At 42.8% G+C, this 20,124-nt stretch overlaps 1 protein-coding gene across 1 annotated transcript; it reads left to right on the top strand.

The window, feature by feature from the left end:
* The first annotated feature begins 10,928 nt into the window (after positions 1 to 10,928).
* Positions 10,929 to 18,945, top strand: LOC110491380 (actin, aortic smooth muscle). The gene is made up of 9 exons (XM_021564785.2): positions 10,929 to 11,075; positions 13,345 to 13,519; positions 13,780 to 13,908; positions 14,516 to 14,626; positions 16,442 to 16,526; positions 16,696 to 16,857; positions 17,018 to 17,209; positions 17,340 to 17,521; positions 18,315 to 18,945. The coding sequence occupies exons 2-9, from the start codon at positions 13,391 to 13,393 to the stop codon at positions 18,456 to 18,458; spliced, it is 1,134 nt and encodes a 377-aa protein (XP_021420460.1). The 5' UTR covers positions 10,929 to 11,075; positions 13,345 to 13,390; the 3' UTR covers positions 18,459 to 18,945.
* The last annotated feature ends 1,179 nt before the right edge of the window (positions 18,946 to 20,124 follow it).

Below are 20,124 nucleotides of genomic sequence, written 5' to 3'. Positions count from 1 at the left end.
ATATTTGAGTTCCCAGTTGTGTTGAAAGCACTGAAGTCGGAAGTCAGAGATTTACGAGTTCCGAGTTCCCAGTTGTTTTGAATGCGGCATAGGACGATCTCCCTTAATGTACTACCTCACATCCTGTAAGGCAGAGTGTCAGAGGTCAAAAACTGATGTTTTTTCCAGTTCCCAGTTGTCTTGAAAGCATTGAAGTCGGAAGTCAGAGATTTACGAGTTCCGAGGAACGGAAAGTTCATTTCGTCACACATTGGAATGTGAGTAGAAAGCAACCAAGTAGAATTGACATAGAAAGCAATCAACAGCACCACCTGCCGGTTGCATAGGCACCATGCATAGCTCTCAGCTCTCAGTAATTCCACCAGACAAGTTGAGTCATCAGATGGTCACAGCTATGTGGTAACAGTGTTAAAGTCTCTATCAGTCAGTAGATTAGACCTCCAGCAGCACTCACCACATTGTTTGCTCCTGGCAAAACATCAATGCGCAGGCCCTCCTTGTCGAGGCCCTCCTTGTCCTCCTCCTCCCGTTGATAGCATGATGCAATACAGTGAAACCTTGATGTTAGGAACATTTAAGTAGGGGTAAACATGGTGTTTAGGAGTATGTTGATGTATGCATTATTATCGCTCTGATCGACAACAATGAGGAAACTCGTTTCATTGATTGATGCCCGGTATCCTCGGTATCACTCGGTATCCCTATCTATGAAGAACATACGTATAACATTTATAACGTCCTTTATAATGCGGTATAACACCGACTATAATAATCATAAACAGTTATACAGTTCTGTATTATGTTTTAGAGATAATGAACTATAATTAATTATTAGACTATAGAACATAATGTATTATAGCAACACTGGTTTGAAAACACAGAAAACTACGGGTGTGAATGGCTAGGTAGCTAGCTAGTGACACGACTTTCTAACAAAGTTAGAACTGAGCTACCTGGCAGCAGTAGAAAGCTACAAACATGAGGATGGGGAAGTGGAAGGGAATGTGATGCATGCAACTACCGTGCCAATTAGACACTTTCTATGCGCTAAGTTTGCAACAAAACAACTAAATGTTATGTTTTTTTTAACGTATTGAAATAACGAACAGCTTCGCTTACAAATGGCCATATCATGCGGACACTGTGTCAAATAAAATGTTCATGTTACCAGGGTTGTTAACTCAGTGTAACGTATTTTTATTTCTATTGTGGATGTATATCTTGTCTGTGTTTTCAAACCAGTATTGCTATAATACATTATGCTCTATGGTCTATTAAGTCAGAATAGTTAATTATCTAGAAAACATAACACAGAATTTTATAACCGCTTGTGAATTATTATGGACGCTTATGTTAGTGGTATAAAGGATTATAAAGAACCTCATGAAGCGTTATACATACACTACCATTCAAAGGTTTTCGATCACCTAGACATTTCCTTGTTTTTGAAAGAGAAAGCACATTTCTTGTCCATTAAAATAACATCAAATTGATCAGAAAAACAGTGTAGACTTAGTTAATTTTGTAAATGACTATTGTAGCTGGAAATGACTGATATTTTATGGAATATCTACATAGGCGTACAGAGGCCCATTATCAGCAACCATCACTCCTCTGTTCCACTGGCACGTTGTGTTAACTAATCCAGGTTTATCATTTTTAAAGGCTAATCATTAGAAAACAGACGCCTCACAAGTCCTCAACAGGCTGTTTCATTAAATAGCACCCGCAAAACACCAGTCTCAACGTGGAGGTAACTCCGGGATGCTAGCCTTCAAAGGCAGAGTTGCAAAGAAAAAGCCATATCTCAGACTATCCAATAAAAATAAAAGAAGATAAAGATGAGCAAAAGAACCCAGGTCCAGCGGGGTGCGTAATTGGCGGCAGAGAAGTCAGGCGCAGGACAGCAGAACTGGATGATAACCGGAGATTTATTAAGCAAAACCAACGGCATCCAGAACAACAAGATAAATAGGCACAAAAATAACCTGTCGCGCTCTCACGGGGAACAAACAAGACAAAGCACATGGAAAATGAAAAGGGGATAGATGATGGCTAGAAGACCGGCAACACAGGCCGCTGAGCGCCTCCCAAACAAGGAGAGGAAGTCGTGACACCAGGCCAGCATCACGGAGAACCCTCTTCACTTTTGACGTTGCGGGTACTATTGCGGGTACTAAGGAAGCTGTGTACTACTCCCTTCACAGAACAGAGCAAACTGGCCCTAACCAGAATAGAAAGAGGAGTGGGAGGCCCCGATGCACAACTGAGCAAGAGGACAAGTATATTAGAGTGTCTAGTTTGAGAAACAGACGCTTCACAAGTCTTCAACAGGCTGCCTGTAGTACACAGTGTTGTATGAGAAATAGCCTTCATTTCTCAGAACAAGAATAGACTGACGAGTTTCTGTCACGCCCTGACCGTAGAGAGCTTTTTATGTCTCTATTTTGGTTTGGTCAGTGTGTGATTTGGGTGCCCATGTTATTTTTTCTATGTTTTTGTATTTCTTTGTTTTGGATGGGTACGGTTCTCAATCAGGGACAACTGTCTATCGTTGTCTCTGATTGGGAACCATCCTTAGGTAACTTTTTCCCACATGGTTTATGTGGGTAGTTGTTTTCTGTTTAGTGTTTTGCACCTGACAGTACTGTTTCGGTTTCGTTTATTCCCTTTGTCATTTTTGTTTCAGTGTTCTGTTTAATAAAAAGTCATGAACACTTACCACGCTGGAGCCTGGTCCGATTCCTCCTCTTCAGAAGACGACACCCGTTACAGTTTCAGAAGAAAGTGCTTTGTTTCTGGCCATTTTGAGCCTGTAATCGAACCCACAAATGCTGATGCTCCAGATACTTAACTAGTCTAAAGAAGGACAGCTTTATTGCTTCCTTAATCAGCAAAACAGTTTTTCAAAAAGGTTTTCTAATGATCAATTAGTCTTTTAAAATGATAAACTTGGATTAACTAACACAACGTGCCATTTGGAACACAGGAGTGATGGTTGCTGATAATGGGCCTCTGTAAGCCTATGTAGATATTCCATTAAACAATCAGCCATATCCAGCTACAATAGTCATTTACAACATTAACAATGTCTACACTGTATTTCTGATCAATTTGTTATTTTAATGGACAAAAAATGTCATTTTCTTTGAAAAACAAGGACATTTCTAAGTGACCCCAAACATTTGAACGGTAGTCTATGTACTTCATAGAACACTCTATTTAAGCAGTTGGGTTAAATTTGCTATCTCTATATATTAACTCCTACCCAAATGCTGTTTTTCTGAGAAACAACAAGGTTATTGTTATGCCACTAGGGGGAGAGAGAGGAAAAGGCACATCGAGTACAGAGAGTTCCAGAGAGTTCCAGTGCTCTCAGACCAAAGACAAGAGAGGGCAGTTAGCCAGGGGGCAGAGGTCAGGTGAGGCTGAATACAACAGTAAAAGAGGAGGAAACCAACAGAGACATTGACTGTACGTTTGTTTATGTGTAACTCTGTGTTGTTGTTTTAGTCGCACTGCTTTGCTTTATCTTGGCCAGGTCGCAGTGGTAAATGAGAACTTGTTCTCAACTGGCCTACCTGGTTAAATAAAGGTGTTCTCAACTGGCCTACCTGGTTAAATAAAGGTGTTCTCAACTGGCCTACCTGGTTAAATAAAGGTGTTCTCAACTGGCCTACCTGGTTAAATAAAGGTGTTCTCAACTGGCCTACCTGGTTAAATAAAGGTGTTCTCAACTGGCCTACCTGGTTAAATAAAGGTGTTCTCAACTGGCCTACCTGGTTAAATAAAGGTGTTCTCAACTGGCCTACCTGGTTAAATAAAGGTGTTCTCAACTGGCCTACCTGGTTAAATAAAGGTGTTCTCAACTGGCCTACCTGGTTAAATAAAGGTGTTCTCAACTGGCCTACCTGGTTAAATAAAGGTGTTCTCAACTGGCCTACCTGGTTAAATAAAGGTGTTCTCAACTGGCCTACCTGGTTAAATAAAGGTGTTCTCAACTGGCCTACCTGGTTAAATAAAGGTGTTCTCAACTGGCCTACCTGGTTAAATAAAGGTGTTCTCAACTGGCCTACCTGGTTAAATAAAGGTGTTCTCAACTGGCCTACCTGGTTAAATAAAGGTGTTCTCAACTGGCCTACCTGGTTAAATAAAGGTGTTCTCAACTGGCCTACCTGGTTAAATAAAGGTGTTCTCAACTGGCCTACCTGGTTAAATAAAGGTGTTCTCAACTGGCCTACCTGGTTAAATAAAGGTGTTCTCAACTAGCCTACCTGGTTAAATAAAGGTGTTCTCAACTGGCCTACCTGGTTAAATAAAGGTGTTCTCAACTGGCCTACCTGGTTAAATAAAGGTGTTCTCAACTGGCCTACCTGGTTAAATAAAGGTGTTCTCAACTGGCCTACCTGGTTAAATAAAGGTGTTCTCAACTGGCCTACCTGGTTAAATAAAGGTGTTCTCAACTGGCCTACCTGGTTAAATAAAGGTGTTCTCAACTGGCCTACCTGGTTAAATAAATGTGTTCTCAACTGGCCTACCTGGTTAAATAAAGGTGTTCTCAACTGGCCTACCTGGTTAAATAAAGGTGTTCTCAACTGGCCTACCTGGTTAAATAAAGGTGTTCTCAACTGGCCTACCTGGTTAAATAAAGGTGTTCTCAACTGGCCTACCTGGTTAAATAAAGGTGTTCTCAACTGGCCTACCTGGTTAAATAAAGGTGTTCTCAACTGGCCTACCTGGTTAAATAAATGTGTTCTCAACTGGCCTACCTGGTTAAATAAAGGTGTTCTCAACTGGCCTACCTGGTTAAATAAAGGTGTTCTCAACTGGCCTACCTGGTTAAATAAAGGTGTTCTCAACTGGCCTACCTGGTTAAATAAAGGTGTTCTCAACTGGCCTACCTGGTTAAATAAAGGTGTTCTCAACTGGCCTACCTGGTTAAATAAAGGTGAAATAATAAATAAATAAATCAAAAGACAGATAACAGCAGATAATATCTATTGGTTTACCCCACAGACAACACCATATAATATCCATAGGTTTACCCTACAGACAACACCATATAATATCCATAGGTTTACCCTATAGATAACACCAGATAATATCCATAGGTTTACCCCACAGACAACACCATATAATATCCATAGGTTAACCCTATAGATAACACCATATAATATCCATAGATTTACCCTATAGATAACACCAGATAATATCCATAGGTTTACCCTATAGACAACACCATATAATATCCATAGGTTTACCCTATAGACAACACCATATAATATCCATAGGTTTACCCTATAGATAACACCAGATAATATCCATAGGTTTACCCCACAGACAACACCATATAATATCCATAGGTTTACCCTATAGATAACACCATATAATATCCATAGGTTTACCCTATAGATAACACCATATAATATCCATAGGTTAACCCTATAGATAACACCATATAATATCCATAGGTTTACCCTATAGATAACACCATATAATATCCATAGGTTAACCCTATAGATAACACCATATAATATCCATAGGTTTACCCTATAGATAACACCATATAATATCCATAGGTTTACCCTACAGACAACACCATATAATATCCATAGGTTAACCCTATAGACAACACCATATAATATCCATAGGTTTACCCTATAGATAACACCATATAATATCCATAGGTTTACCCTATAGATAACACCATATAATATCCATAGGTTTACCCCACAGACAACACCATATAATATCCATAGGTTTACCCCACAGACAACACCATATAATATCTATTGGTTTACCCCACAGACAACACCATATAATATCCATAGGTTTACCCCACAGACAACACCATATAATATCCATAGGTTTACCCTATAGATAACACCATATAATATCCATAGGTTAACCCTATAGATAACACCAGATAATATCCATAGGTTTACCCTACAGACAACACCAGATAATATCCATAGGTTTACCCTACAGACAACACCAGATAATATCCATAGATTAACCCTATAGATAACACCATATAATATCCATAGGTTTACCCTATAGATAACACCATATAATATCCATAGGTTAACCCTATAGATAACACCAGATAATATCCATAGGTTAACCCTATAGATAACACCAGATAATATCCATAGGTTAACCCTATAGATAACACCATATAATATCCATAGGTTTACCCTACAGACAACACCATAGAATATCCATAGGTTAACCCTATAGATAACACCATATAATATCCATAGATTTACCCCACAGACAACACCATAGAATATCCATAGGTTTACCCTATAGATAACACCAGATAATATCCATAGGTTTACCCTACAGACAACACCATAGAATATCCATAGGTTTACCCTATAGATAACACCAGATAATATCCATAGGTTTACCCTATAGATAACACCAGATAATATCCATAGGTTTACCCTATAGATAACACCAGATAATATCCATAGGTTTACCCTACAGACAACACCAGATAATATCCATAGATTAACCCTATAGATAACACCAGATAATATCCATAGGTTAACCCTATAGACAACACCAGATAATATCCATAGATTGACCCTATAGATAACACCAGATAATATCCATAGGTTTACCCTATAGATAACACCAGATAATATCCATAGGTTTACCCTACAGACAACACCATAGAATATCCATAGGTTTACCCTATAGATAACACCAGATAATATCCATAGGTTAACCCTATAGATAACACCATATAATATCCATAGATTTACACCACAGACAACACCAGATAATATCCATAGGTTTACCCTATAGATAACACCAGATAATATCCATAGGTTTACCCTATAGACAACACCAGATAATATCCATAGGTTAACCCTATAGATAACACCAGATAATATCCATAGGTTAACCCTATAGACAACACCAGATAATATCCATAGGTTAACCCTATAGACAACACCAGATAATATCCATAGGTTAACCCTATAGATAACACCAGATAATATCCATAGGTTAACCCTATAGATAACACCAGATAATATCCATAGATTTGCCCTATAGACAACACCATATAATATCCATAGGTTTACCCTATAGATAACACCAGATAATATCCATAGGTTAACCCTATAGATAACACCAGATAATATCCATAGGTTAACCCTATAGATAACACCAGATAATATCCATAGGTTAACCCTATAGATAACACCAGATAATATCCATAGGTTTACCCTATAGATAACACCAGATAATATCCATAGGTTTACCCTACAGACAACACCAGATAATATAAATCAGGAACTGAATTTGTCTAGGACTGAGGTACTGCATCTATACACGAGTTTACTAACACAATTTGTCCCAGACATATTGACACTAGGGATTTTAGAATACAGTGGCCTACAAGAACGCAGCATACAGTAGCCTATCTCTCTCTCTCTCTCTCTCTCTCTCTCTCTCTGACACATACACACACACACACATACACACACACACGCAAAACAGGAAGAAAATGGGCTCGGGCTCAGGACTTGCTTGCGAGGAGTCGCCATAAGACATTCCAGAGCTGGTTGTGAGCAGATGCCTGGAACATCCTTTAAGAGCACAGCTGCTTTGCCATTTTGGGTCAAAGCACATGCCAATGGAGCAGGGCCCTTCTGCACGCACTGCCCTGTTGATGTCTGCTGTTATGGACTGATGTCAGATGGGGTTTAATGTGGAGAGGGGTATTATCAGTGTTGATAGTTGGAACCATAGCAACAGTAGCTGTGTTGAGGGAGATGTAATGGTCTAGAACACGTGTCCAGCTCATTCCACGGAGGGCCGAGTGCCTGCGGGTTTTTGCTTCTCCCTTGTCCTTGATTGATAAATTAAGGTCAGTAACTGGTAAAGAACTCCCCACACTTGGTTGTCTAGGTGTTAATTGAAAGAAAAAAGAAAAACCTGGAGACATAAGGCCCTCTCCATGGAATGAGTTTGACACCTCTGGTCTAGACTCACTTTCCCCATAGATGTTGCAGACTCAATTCAATGAACGAGGCATGGGTGGAAGATAGTGAGAGAGAGATGACTCACATCTTCCTGTTAGAACCTTTCAAATAGACAATAGCTTGTCGTCTGTACTTGGTATAGTTACGTAATGCTGCATACTGTACCCATGGTCTTCTGAAAGGCCTTTCAAAACAGGCTTACTGAATTAGTTACTGTAGTTACTATAATTTAGGCACACATGTCTTCAATGAGGGAAATAATGAGAGGAGGTCTCATAATAAAGAATAAAAGTCCCTGCAGGAGCGGACAGGAAGTATATAGTGCAGCTAAACATGGAAATAAGGGAGCGCACACTGACTGACGGGGTTCAAAGGTTATCTTTTCACCTGCAGTATTACGTAGACGCAGACACTCACACAAGCGATAGATTGAGGGTATAATGTTTTTCTTTTACCAGACCACACCTACAGTGGGATGATTTCTTCCCTTACATGCCTTGCGGGGAGAGTGGTCTGCCAAGTCTCTCCTCATTTACTGAACAGCTCCTTTTATGGTGCTGCATCAAACTCTGCTGTACGCTGTTACTGTAGCTGAGTGGGATTCAGACCAGTAGCTTTCCTTCAATGTGTAAAGCTGACCTCCAATTTGAGTGATTTCACTCTGAAGGACAGTGATAAACACTAGTCATGCTACTGTTGCAAATATCATGTATCTTTACTGGGGCTCCCTGTGCTTTGATAGACAAGTGTCTGACTAGCTAGACAATATGAGGGGAACGGTGTACTGTTGAATAATTTAGGCTTTGTTTGACAATGAATAAAAAGTGTGATACCATGTTACATTTGGCCATCCAGCTGTACGGCATCTTGTTATTAATTTCAAGTATTAGAAGTACGAACAAAATGAAGAGCACAATCAGTCTAGAATGGAGTCTAGAATGGAGTCTAGAATGGAGTCTAGAATGGAGTCTAGAATGGAGTCTAGACAACATCAAGACACGTTTCTTTTTGATAGCAGATCTTACATTCCAAGCATTGTTTCCATGAAACAGTTTCGGCCCTGTACTATTGGACATGACCAATCCTTTAATACAACAGGACTGAGAATCCCCTCAGACCCACAAAGTAAGAAGCAAGCTCAGTAAACTGTAATCGTCATGACAGCAGAACATGATCATGATAGAAGTGTCTTATAACAAGATTTATGCCAGAGAAAGACCAATTCTGTGAGAGAAAAAAAAATGAACATCTCAATTTGCTGTAACTTGAAAGCTGTTGATTATTGGGTGACAACTACTGTCATTTGGTGGCGATTCCTGACAATTAGAACTGTTTCAGAGGGAATGCTATCCCATTTGCATGACAATACATATTCACTGACAATAGCCTGCTACAATTACAGTATGTTCAGTTAGTTCAATCACAAACCCAATAGTCCAACAGTCATGTTGATAATATTCTTTCTCTCTTACTTCCTTATTCTCTCTCTCTCTATCTTGCCTCGCCCACTACCCCCCTTTCTCCCCCCCCCCCTCCCCTTCTCTCCTCCACCCCCCTCATCTCCCTCTCTCCCCTACTCTCTCCATCCTGATATGGCTTTGTGCTGGCCATTGTCCGTGCGTTGTCGTAGCGTAGCATACCTCATCAGACAGATAGAGAGCGAGTGCAGGGAGTCTGGGACATGAGGCAACACCCGGCCAATCCGTCTGATGTTTACAGTATGTGGTCCCACAGACTAGCTGCACCTCTTACAGTTCAATAATAACTACACCTAGTTTAAATTTAAAGGGCCACTTTAGCTTTTGACTGTAGAATGAAACATGTCTGTTTTCACTTGTAGGCTGGACAGTGGTTTGGTGTTGGAGACTATGAACATGTCAAAAAGTGGTGAAGTGCTCCTTTCATATAAACGCTGCTGGAAGACACTGACCCCTGACTGTTAGAGGAGGGTGATGTGGGCTTTGCCATACTAAGAGCCAGCGACTTAACAGGCCGTTCACTGTGAGTCTCAGTGCTGTGACAATGTGCAGTTGGTGACAGGTTCTTTTGGCACCTTTCTTTAGTTCTGTAAAGCCTCAACTTCACTGTTTCTTGCTGTGGTCTCGAGGCCCATCCACTGGGCAGCCGCTCACAAACGGTAGCATTTTCGTTCCATAGTGGGTTGTCACAGACTTTTACAAGTTGGGTTGCAAGGTCATTTCAAGGACACACTGAGACAATTTGTGTAGCATGACAATCTGGCATTTTGAAAGGTTAGGATATTCCATAGTTAGAGAATTCAACTGACCTCTTCCTCAACGCCAACTGACAAGTAAGAATATACCCTCACACTGTTTGAATGTTTCAACATCTAACTGATGCCAATTCAAGCAGCACCTAGATGCTGTATTCTTGCTACACGGGAATGCCACTGTCTGTGTGTGAGGGCTTGCTACACGGGAATGCCACTGTCTGTGTGTGTGAGGGCTTGCTACACAGGAATGCCACTGTCTGTGTGTGTGAGGGATTGCTACACGGGAATGCCACTGTCTGTGTGTGAGGGCTTGCTACCCGGGAATGCCACTGTCTGTGTGTGAGGGCTTGCTACACCGGAATGCCACTGTCTGTGTGTGAGGGCTTGCTACCTGGGAATGCCACTGTCTGTGTGTGAGGGCTTGCTACACGGGAATGTCACTGTCTGTATGTGAGGTCTTGCTACACGGGAATGCCACTGTCTGTGTGTGTGAGGGCTTGTTTGTCACAGGGGGCAGTCCTGCAAGCTCTGTGCTGTGTGTTTATGTTCCCGCATGGAGAGATCTCCTGCCTTTCACAGAAAAAAAAGGCCCCTGGAATGCCCTGAATGATGTGACTGGGCCCTCCGAAGAAGAAGCAATCGGATTGGACTGTTTTTCCCCCGGCCATCCCTATAAGGCTCTGGCTGAGTGAGGCAGACAGGGAGAGTGCGGCCCCGGCTCCATGTTTGGGATGTGGGAGGGGGAAGCGCAGGATGGGGGCTGGGAGCTACATAAAGTCTCCCCAGGCCAGTGAGAGGGCACACCATCCCTGAGCGGCAAACCCCGGCCAAGCACTGTCAGGGTAAGTGGACCACCACCTCACCTCTCCTGTCCTCCTCTCTCTTCCCTGTTCCTCCTCTCATCCCCTCGTTGTCCTCTCTCCTGCCTACTCCTTTCCTACATGCTTAGAAAAAGGTTCCAAAAGGTCCCCATAGGACAACCCTTTTTGGTTCCAGAAGTAATTATTTTGGTAAAGGGTTCTACATGGAATTCAAAAGGGTTCTACCTTGAGCCAAAAGGGTTATATCTGGAACCAAAAAGGGTTCTTCAAAGGGCTATCCTATGGGGACAGCTGAAGAACCCTTTCAGGTTCTAGATATAACCCTTTTTCTTAAGTGTACCCTCCTTTTTCCTCTCCTCTCCTCTGCACTATTCTCCTCTCCTCTCCTCTCCTCTCCTCTCCTCTCCTCTCCTCTCCTCTCCTCTCCTCTCCTCTCCTCTCCTCTCCTCTCCTCTGCACTATTCTCCTCTGCTCTGCTCTGCTCTGCTCTGTTCTGTTCTCCTCTCCTCTCCTCTCCTCTCCTCTCCTCTCCTCTCCTCTCCTCTCCTCTCCTCTCCTCTCCTCTCCTCTGCACTATTCTCCTCTGCTCTGCTCTGCTCTGCTCTCCTCCGCTCTGCTCTCCTCTCCTCCGCTCTCCTTTGCTCTCCACTTCTCTCCTCCGCTCTCCTCTGCTATCCTCTACTTCTGCCTTCCTGTCTGCCCGACTGCCTCAAGTCAACAACTGCTAAATTGTCAGCTGCTAATCTGCTAGTCTGAGTCAACCGCAGGGGTCAGCACCTTACAGTGCAGACTGCTTCTCAATCAATTTAAACCAGGCTCATTAGGCTTGATGAGCTTTGGCTGATCTCACAGGCGCATGTTAATGAAAGACAGGTGTTTAGACATCTCACAGCTAAGTCACTGTGGTCTGTTGTGGGTATTAAGTGTCACAGTAGATGAGATCCTAAGCCGTGTTGTTGTGGTTTATTAAGAACTTGTGGTTGAAGAAGTTAATGTTGTAACTTGCTTGAAACAGTGTGGTAGAATGTCACAGTAGTAAATGCTAGAACTGTCTTGTTGATATTCTGGGATATGCTAAGCTACCTATTACCTATTATGCATCATTTTTTCAGCTGGTTGATTATGATTTTAGACATCTGTTGCCATCAGTCCCATAATGCAATAGAAACATAGTCTCAAATTCTTGTAAGGTCTCTTGGTGAAAGTCAGGTTGATAGGTTGTAAAGTCTTTTGGGGAAAGTCAGGTTGATAGGTTGTATAGTCTCTTGGGAACTCAGTCAGTTTGGAAAGTTTGGAAGTTTTTGAAAACATTGTACAGTTTTGAAATGAGTAAAAGTTTGGAAATCTACAAAGGGGATAATGGCTGGATGCATACAGGGGCCTCTGTCATGTTATTGGAGAGTTCAGCACTGGTCAACTTTCAGCACTGAACTCCATCATAGCTGCTCATGGTACCCTCTGCCGGAAAGCTTAGGAAATCCTTTATTCTGAAGGTTTATGACTAAATATGGTTCTGCTGGAATCTACTGCTCTCTCTCTCTCTCTCTCTCTCTCTCTCTCTCTCCCTCTCTCCCTCCCATCCCCATCTTTTTTTCTATCCTTTTTTGTAAACGATTGTAGATAGGCAGGGCCAGAGAGAGAGGGAGTGAGGTTTGCACAGTCCAGTCCAAAGACAGACATGACTCCGCATCATTTCCTAATTAGGAAGTTTTCCCAGGGTGCTGCATCCATTCATTAGAGACTGGAGTTCAACCCTAACCCCAACTAAAGAGTTTTGTAGGATAACTCCTATGGGGAGTTTTGGTCTTAAGCATATATGCTTTGCTATTAATGTTAAATGTTTACAGTATTATAACATTATATAACAATGTGCTTCATAGGCTTTTGGTGGACTGTATTTATATTATACTCTAAGCACAGGTCAACTTTCCAAATGGACTTTTTCACTTTCAATAGGAATAGCCTCTTCCTTTCTTCTAATTTGGTAGTCCGTTGAATTTGCCTGAGCCATGTATTCCTGAATGAATTAACGTAAATAATTGCCGCACCAGATTAAACATTCTATGGTTTACGTTTTTTATGAATTCACACACTACTTTAGAGGGATAGACCTACTCTCTTTCTCTCTCTCTCTCTCTCTCTCTCTCTCTCTCTCTCACACACACACACACACACACACACACACACACACACACACACACACACACACACACACACACACACACACACACACACACACACCTATCACTCTGAAGATGTTAACACACTCCTCTCTCTGTTGCCCCTGCAGTGATTGTCTCCAGTCGGAGTAAGGAACGTAAAGCAAAGAATTGACCATGTGTGACGATGAAGAGAGCACCGCCCTTGTGTGTGACAATGGGTCCGGTCTGTGCAAGGCAGGCTTCGCCGGGGACGACGCCCCGAGAGCAGTATTCCCCTCCATCGTGGGCCGTCCCAGACATCAGGTGAGCCACCTGATTAAAAGACAGGCTGGATGTAAACTACTTCTGATTGGGTGATGAGAATGCATCCACTTTTTTGTCAGTGGTCTTTCATGGTCCTTGGTATATTCTTAATTTAAAGCATAATTTTTTAAAATTGTATTTACCCATCATGGTTTAAGACTCAACACAGCAAGGCCTATTTGTTGAATTTCAGTGCTAGCAATGGCATCCACTTTACAGTGTGGTGAGTGTGCTTCTGAGCAGCCGGTTTCTCTCCCCAGGGTGTGATGGTGGGCATGGGACAGAAAGACAGTTATGTGGGTGACGAGGCGCAGAGCAAAAGAGGTATTCTGACCCTGAAGTACCCCATCGAACACGGCATCATCACAAACTGGGATGACATGGAAAAAGTAAGCCTACCACACCCTACTTCACCTCACCCCACCCCATCCTACCCTACCACACCCTACCATACCCTACCACACCGTACCCCACCCCACCCCACCACACCTTACTTCATCCCACCCCACCCCACCCCACCCTACCCTACCTCACCCTACCCTGCCCTACCCCACCCTACCCTACCACACCCTACCCTACCCCATCCTACCACACTACCCTACCCCACCCTACCACACTACCCTACCACACCCTACCACACCCTACCCTACCCCATCCTACCACACTACCCTACCACACCACACCCTACCCTACCGAACCCCACCTGAGACAACAATGACACAGACTCAGGATTCAGATGATTTTAAAACAATAGAATTGGAAAACAGTGACACACTCTAACATGGAATTCGATGTACTTTGTGATTTTCCATCATGGCACTCAAAAGTAGCCTTAGCCAACAAAACTCCCCCGGTGGCACTTTGGGATTTATCCAGAGGCATTTAGATCCAGGATCTATTCTCAGAACTGTTACATGATAACAGATGGAGGAGTTAGCTAAAGAGACCCCAGACATGTTCAGAGATGTTATGCTAATTATTGGCGATGATTGGCAGATCTGGCATCACTCCTTCTACAACGAGCTCCGTGTAGCTCCTGAGGAACACCCCACCCTGCTGACAGAGGCCCCCCTCAATCCCAAAGCCAACAGGGAGAAGATGACGCAGGTGATTTTTACATTTTGTATTTAACCTTTATTTTACTAGGCAAGTCAGTTAAGAACAAATTCTTATTTACAGTGACGACCCACCAAAAGGCAAAAGGCCTCCTGCAGAAAAGGGGGCTGGGATTAATAAATAAATAACATATAAATATAGGACAAAACACACATCATGACAAGACAGACAATACAACACTGCATAAAGAGAGACCTAAGACAACAACACAGTAAGGCAGAAGCACATGACAACACAGCATGGTAGCAACACAACATGACAACAACACGGTAGCAACACAACATGGTAGCGGCACAAAACATGGTACAAACATTATTGGGCACAGACAACGGCACAAAGGCCAAGAAGGTAGAGACAACAATACATCACGCAAAGCAGCCACAGCTGTCAGTAAGAGTGTCCATGACTGAGTCTTTGAGTTAAGAGATTGAGTGTTTGTTGCAGCTCGTTCCAGTCTCTAGCTGCAGCTAACTGAAAAGAAGAGTGACCCAGGGATGTGTGTGCTTTGTGGACCTTTAACAGAATGTGACTGGCAGAACGGGTGTTGTATGTGGAGGATGAGGGCTGCAGTAGATATCTCAGATAGGGGGGAGTGAGGCCTAAGAGGGTTTTATAAATAAGCATCAACCAGTGGGTCTTGTGACGGGTATACAGAGATGACCAGTTGACAGAGGAGTATAGAGTGCAGTGATGTGTCCTATAAGGAGCATTGGTGGCAAATCTGATGGCCGAATGGTAAAGAACATGTATCTGCTCGAGAGCACCCTAACCTGCCGATCTATAAATTATGTCTCCGTAATTTAGCATGGGTGGGAAGATCACATCTGAATCAGGGTTAGTTTGGCAGCTGGGGTGAAAGTGGAGTGATTACGATAGAGGAAACCAAGTCTAGATTTAACTTTAGCCTGCAGCTTTGATATGTCCTGAGAGAAGAACAGTGTACCATCTAGCCATACTCCCAAGTAGTTGTATGAGGTGACTACCTCAAGCTCTAAACCCAGACGTAGTAATCACACCTGTGGGGCGAGGGGCATTCTTCTTACCAAACCACATGACCTTTGTTTTGGAGGTGTTCAGAACAAGGTTAAGTGTAGAGAAAGCTTGTTGGACACTAAGAAAGCTTTGTTGTAGAGCATTTAACACAAAATCCGGGGAGACGCCAGCTGAGACTGTATCATCTGCATTTAAATGGATGAGAGAGCTTCCTACTGCCTGAGCTATGTTGTTGATGTAAATTGAGAAGAGCGTGGGGCCTAGGATCGAGCCTTGGGGTACTCCCTTGGTGACAGGCAGTGACTGAGACAGCAGATTTTCGGACTTTATACACTGCACTCTTTGAGAGAGGTAGCAAACCAGGCCAAAGACCCCTCAGAGACCAATACTCCTTAGCCAGCCCACAATAATGGAATGGTCTACCGTATCAAAATCTTTGGCTAAGTCAATAAAAATAGCAGCACAACATTGAATCAAGGGCAATGGTGACATCATTGAGGGCCTTTAAGGTTGCAGTGACACATCCATAACCTGAGCGGAAACCAGATTGCATAGAGTGAATAGTATAGACATCAAGAACTATTCTACTGTAGACATCAAGAAAGTGATGACTACATACATTACAACTAGGACTTGTTCCAATGTATATCTTCAACCCAGTCTTTCAAAACTGTGTAATACACCTAATATAAACAGTAGGAATTTGTTTCATGATGCTGAGTGTATGATTGGTGCAATTAGAATGATATGCTCACTGTCAAAATGTTAGTGTAGAAAATAACACTGTAACCTAAACAAATGCTCCTGCTCTAGATTATGTTCGAGACCTTCAACGTTCCGGCCATGTACGTAGCTATCCAGGCCGTGCTGTCACTTTATGCCTCTGGCCGCACAACAGGTCAGTATAGGACACTGGTCAAAACCAGCCTCATTTTACACTGACCATTCAGTCCCACTGAGCCCAAACTTGTTAACTCTCAAAACTGTCCTCCCTAGACTTTGTTCTCCCAAGCCTGTCCTCCCTAACCTGTGTCTTCCCAAAATTGTGTCCTCCTAAACCTCCACAGGTATTGTCCTTGACTCTGGTGATGGTGTCACCCACAATGTCCCCATATATGAGGGTTATGCCCTGCCTCACGCCATCATGCGCCTGGACCTGGCTGGCCGTGATCTCACTGACTACCTCATGAAGATCCTGACCGAAAGAGGCTACTCATTCGTCACCACAGGTCAGTAGAAACTCTGGGACGCTATAAACTCTGATGACACATACCGTACAGTGCATGACTTGTAAGCAGAGGCCTATGCAGACACAGAAGTGATGTTCTGCCAAACTACAAATTAATCTAAGTTCTTGTTCTGACCTCGCCCTTATTCTCCTCTCTCTAGCTGAGAGAGAAATTGTTCGTGACATCAAAGAGAAGTTGTGCTACGTCGCCCTGGACTTTGAGAATGAGATGGCCACCGCTGCCACCTCCTCGTCTCTGGAGAAGAGCTATGAGCTGCCCGACGGTCAGGTCATCACCATCGGCAACGAGAGATTCCGCTGCCCGGAAACCCTCTTCCAGCCCTCCTTCATCGGTAATCCCTCGCTCCTTCTTTATCTCTTTTCACTCTCTCCATTTGCCTTTCTCTCAACAGTTTGAAACAAATATCTATTCTCCCCACTGTCCCTTGTGACTCAGCGTGATTTCTTCTGATTTCTCTCCAGGTATGGAGTCTGCCGGTATACATGAAACCACTTACAACAGCATCATGAAGTGTGACATTGACATTCGTAAGGACCTGTACGCCAACAACGTCCTGTCAGGAGGTACCACCATGTACCCTGGCATCGCAGACAGAATGCAGAAGGAGATCACAGCCCTGGCCCCTAGTACCATGAAGATCAAGGTGTGCTGATGCTACTAACATAGAGTTAACTTGCATGCCATAGTGAGATGCTACTAACATAGAGTTAACTTGCATGTCATAGTGAGATGCTACTAACATAGAGTTAACTTGCATGTCATAGTGAGATGCTACTAACATAGAGTTAACTTGCATATCATAGTGAGATGCTACTAACATAGAGTTAACTTGCATGTCATAGTGAGATGCTACTAACATAGAGATAACTTGCATATCATAGTGAGATGCTACTAACATAGAGATAACTTGCATGTCATAGTGAGATGCTACTAACATAGAGTTAACTTGCATATCATAGTGAGATGCTACTAACATAGAGATAACTTGCATATCATAGTGAGATGCTACTAACATAGAGATAACTTGCATGTCATAGTGAGATGCTACTAACATAGAGTTAACTTGCATATCATAGTGAGATGCTACTAACATAGAGATAACTTGCATATCATAGTGAGATGCTATACAGTGATTTGAATTTGTTCAATATGGTAGTCCTCATAACTGTAATGGTATATTTTTTCCATTCACAGCCAGTAATGATATTGGCCCATTTCAACGTTGACGCAATTATCCTTTCCACTTTTGACCTGGTTTCTATGAATAGAAATCATTGTCTTCATAAGTGTTTCAAAATGCCATGCAAGTTGTTGAGGCCCAATCTGTAGCTGAATGTCACTGGTATTGTCTCACGAAGCTTTGGTGTACTGTATCTATTTACTACACATATGGGATTTCCTCATTCAGTATATTAAATGATATCTTGTGTTACCAGATTATCGCCCCACCTGAGAGGAAGTACTCGGTCTGGATCGGCGGCTCCATCCTGGCCTCCCTCTCCACCTTCCAGCAGATGTGGATCAGCAAGCAGGAGTACGACGAGGCCGGCCCTTCCATTGTGCATCGCAAGTGCTTCTAAACAAGGCCCAGAACCACCCACCCCCCCAGCCCACTCCGTCCCTCCTGCCCCAAACTCTGCTCTCGTTCTATTGCCTGTAAACTGTGAATGTGTACCCCATTTAACCTTGTGTGTTTCTGTCTTTGCACTGCCCACCCCTGCGTGAATGTTATGTGGTTGGTCGTGTACCTTTCAAAGAATAAAGCTTGAACGTGCAGCTGGTGTAAACCTTTGGGGACATTCCTAGGGCAATGTGTGTATGTATGTATGTATGTATGTAGATTCCAGCGATGGCTATAGAAGCAAAGGAGAAGAAGCTGAATCTGTTCCACAGAGCTCGCATTCTCCCTCTTGTGTTCACTTTGTTCAGTGCATCATCCCTGGATGTGGCCAAGTCTCTCGCATGGCTCAGATCACTGCTGAAAGCTTTCACCATCTGACTGTTTGTAAAGATCCATGTGAACATGAATGAACACCCAAGGAAGGAATAAAGCTCTCATACAAGGAACTCTGTCTGGCTCATACATTTATATTACAAGTGTTGAGAAAATAATTACTATGACTACTGTCGCATCTAGCCACATTTTCAGCAGGTTAGCGTTTAATGTCATGAATCTTCAGAGTGGTCACAAGCTGGCACAGCCAGTCATAAAAATCTGATTTTCAACCTAACCTTAAGCACACTGCTAACCCTAATGCCTAACCTTAAGCACACTGCTAACCCTAATGCCTAACCTTAAGCACACTGCTAACCCTAATGCCTAACCTTAATAATGCTTAACCTTAAGCACACTGCTAACCATAATGCCTAACCTTAAGCACACTGCTAACCCTAATGCCTAATCTTAAGCACACTGCTAACCCTAATGCCTAACCTTAAGCACACTGCTAACCCTAATGCCTAACCTTAAGCACACTGCCAACCCTAATGCCTAACCTTAAATGAAGACCATAAAGCACATTTTTATTTTCATGAACTTTTACAATATAGCCAATTTTGACTTTGCAGCTCGCTTGTCTAAGGGGAACATCACTGTTCTTCCTCCAGGACAAGGCTCATAATCAGTAAACGTCAACCTGTGTACCAATATGAGTCTTCCACCAGCAACGTAGCAACAAGACCTTCTGGGGACAAGACCAGAAGAGCCAAATTACATTGGTAACCAGTTCATAATAGCAATAAGGCTCCTCGGGGGTTTGTGATATATAGCCAATATACCACGGCTAAGGGCACTCCGTGTTGCGTCATGCATAATAACAGCCCTTAGCAGTGGTATATTGGCCATTAACCACACCTCCTCGGGCCTTATTGCTTAAATAAACGTCAACCTGCACATTTTACCTCATTCTTTTCTGATAAAATATTCTGTGTCACTACCCCACATTCTGGGAAAACAAACTGCACCAAAAGGACATCATGTTGTACAAATTTCCTTTACGGAGCCTGGCTTGTGTAATCTCTAACAACGTAATTACACGAACATCCCGCTGGGCACACACTGAATGAATCAACGTTGTTTCCACGTCATTTCAATGAAATGAAACTAACGTGGAATAGACGTGGAATTGACATCTGTGCCCAGCAGGATACTTCTTGCCCTGGACTGCAGAGAACTGGATCTCTGGCCCTGTCTTGATAACCCGTTTCACTCCATTCTTTTCCATTGACGACATGGTTCTGTTCATT

Source organism: Oncorhynchus mykiss, chromosome 16, assembly GCF_013265735.2.
Source record: "Oncorhynchus mykiss isolate Arlee chromosome 16, USDA_OmykA_1.1, whole genome shotgun sequence".
NCBI lineage: Eukaryota > Metazoa > Chordata > Actinopteri > Salmoniformes > Salmonidae > Oncorhynchus > Oncorhynchus mykiss.
This window is presented reverse-complemented; position numbering and strand designations above follow the sequence as displayed.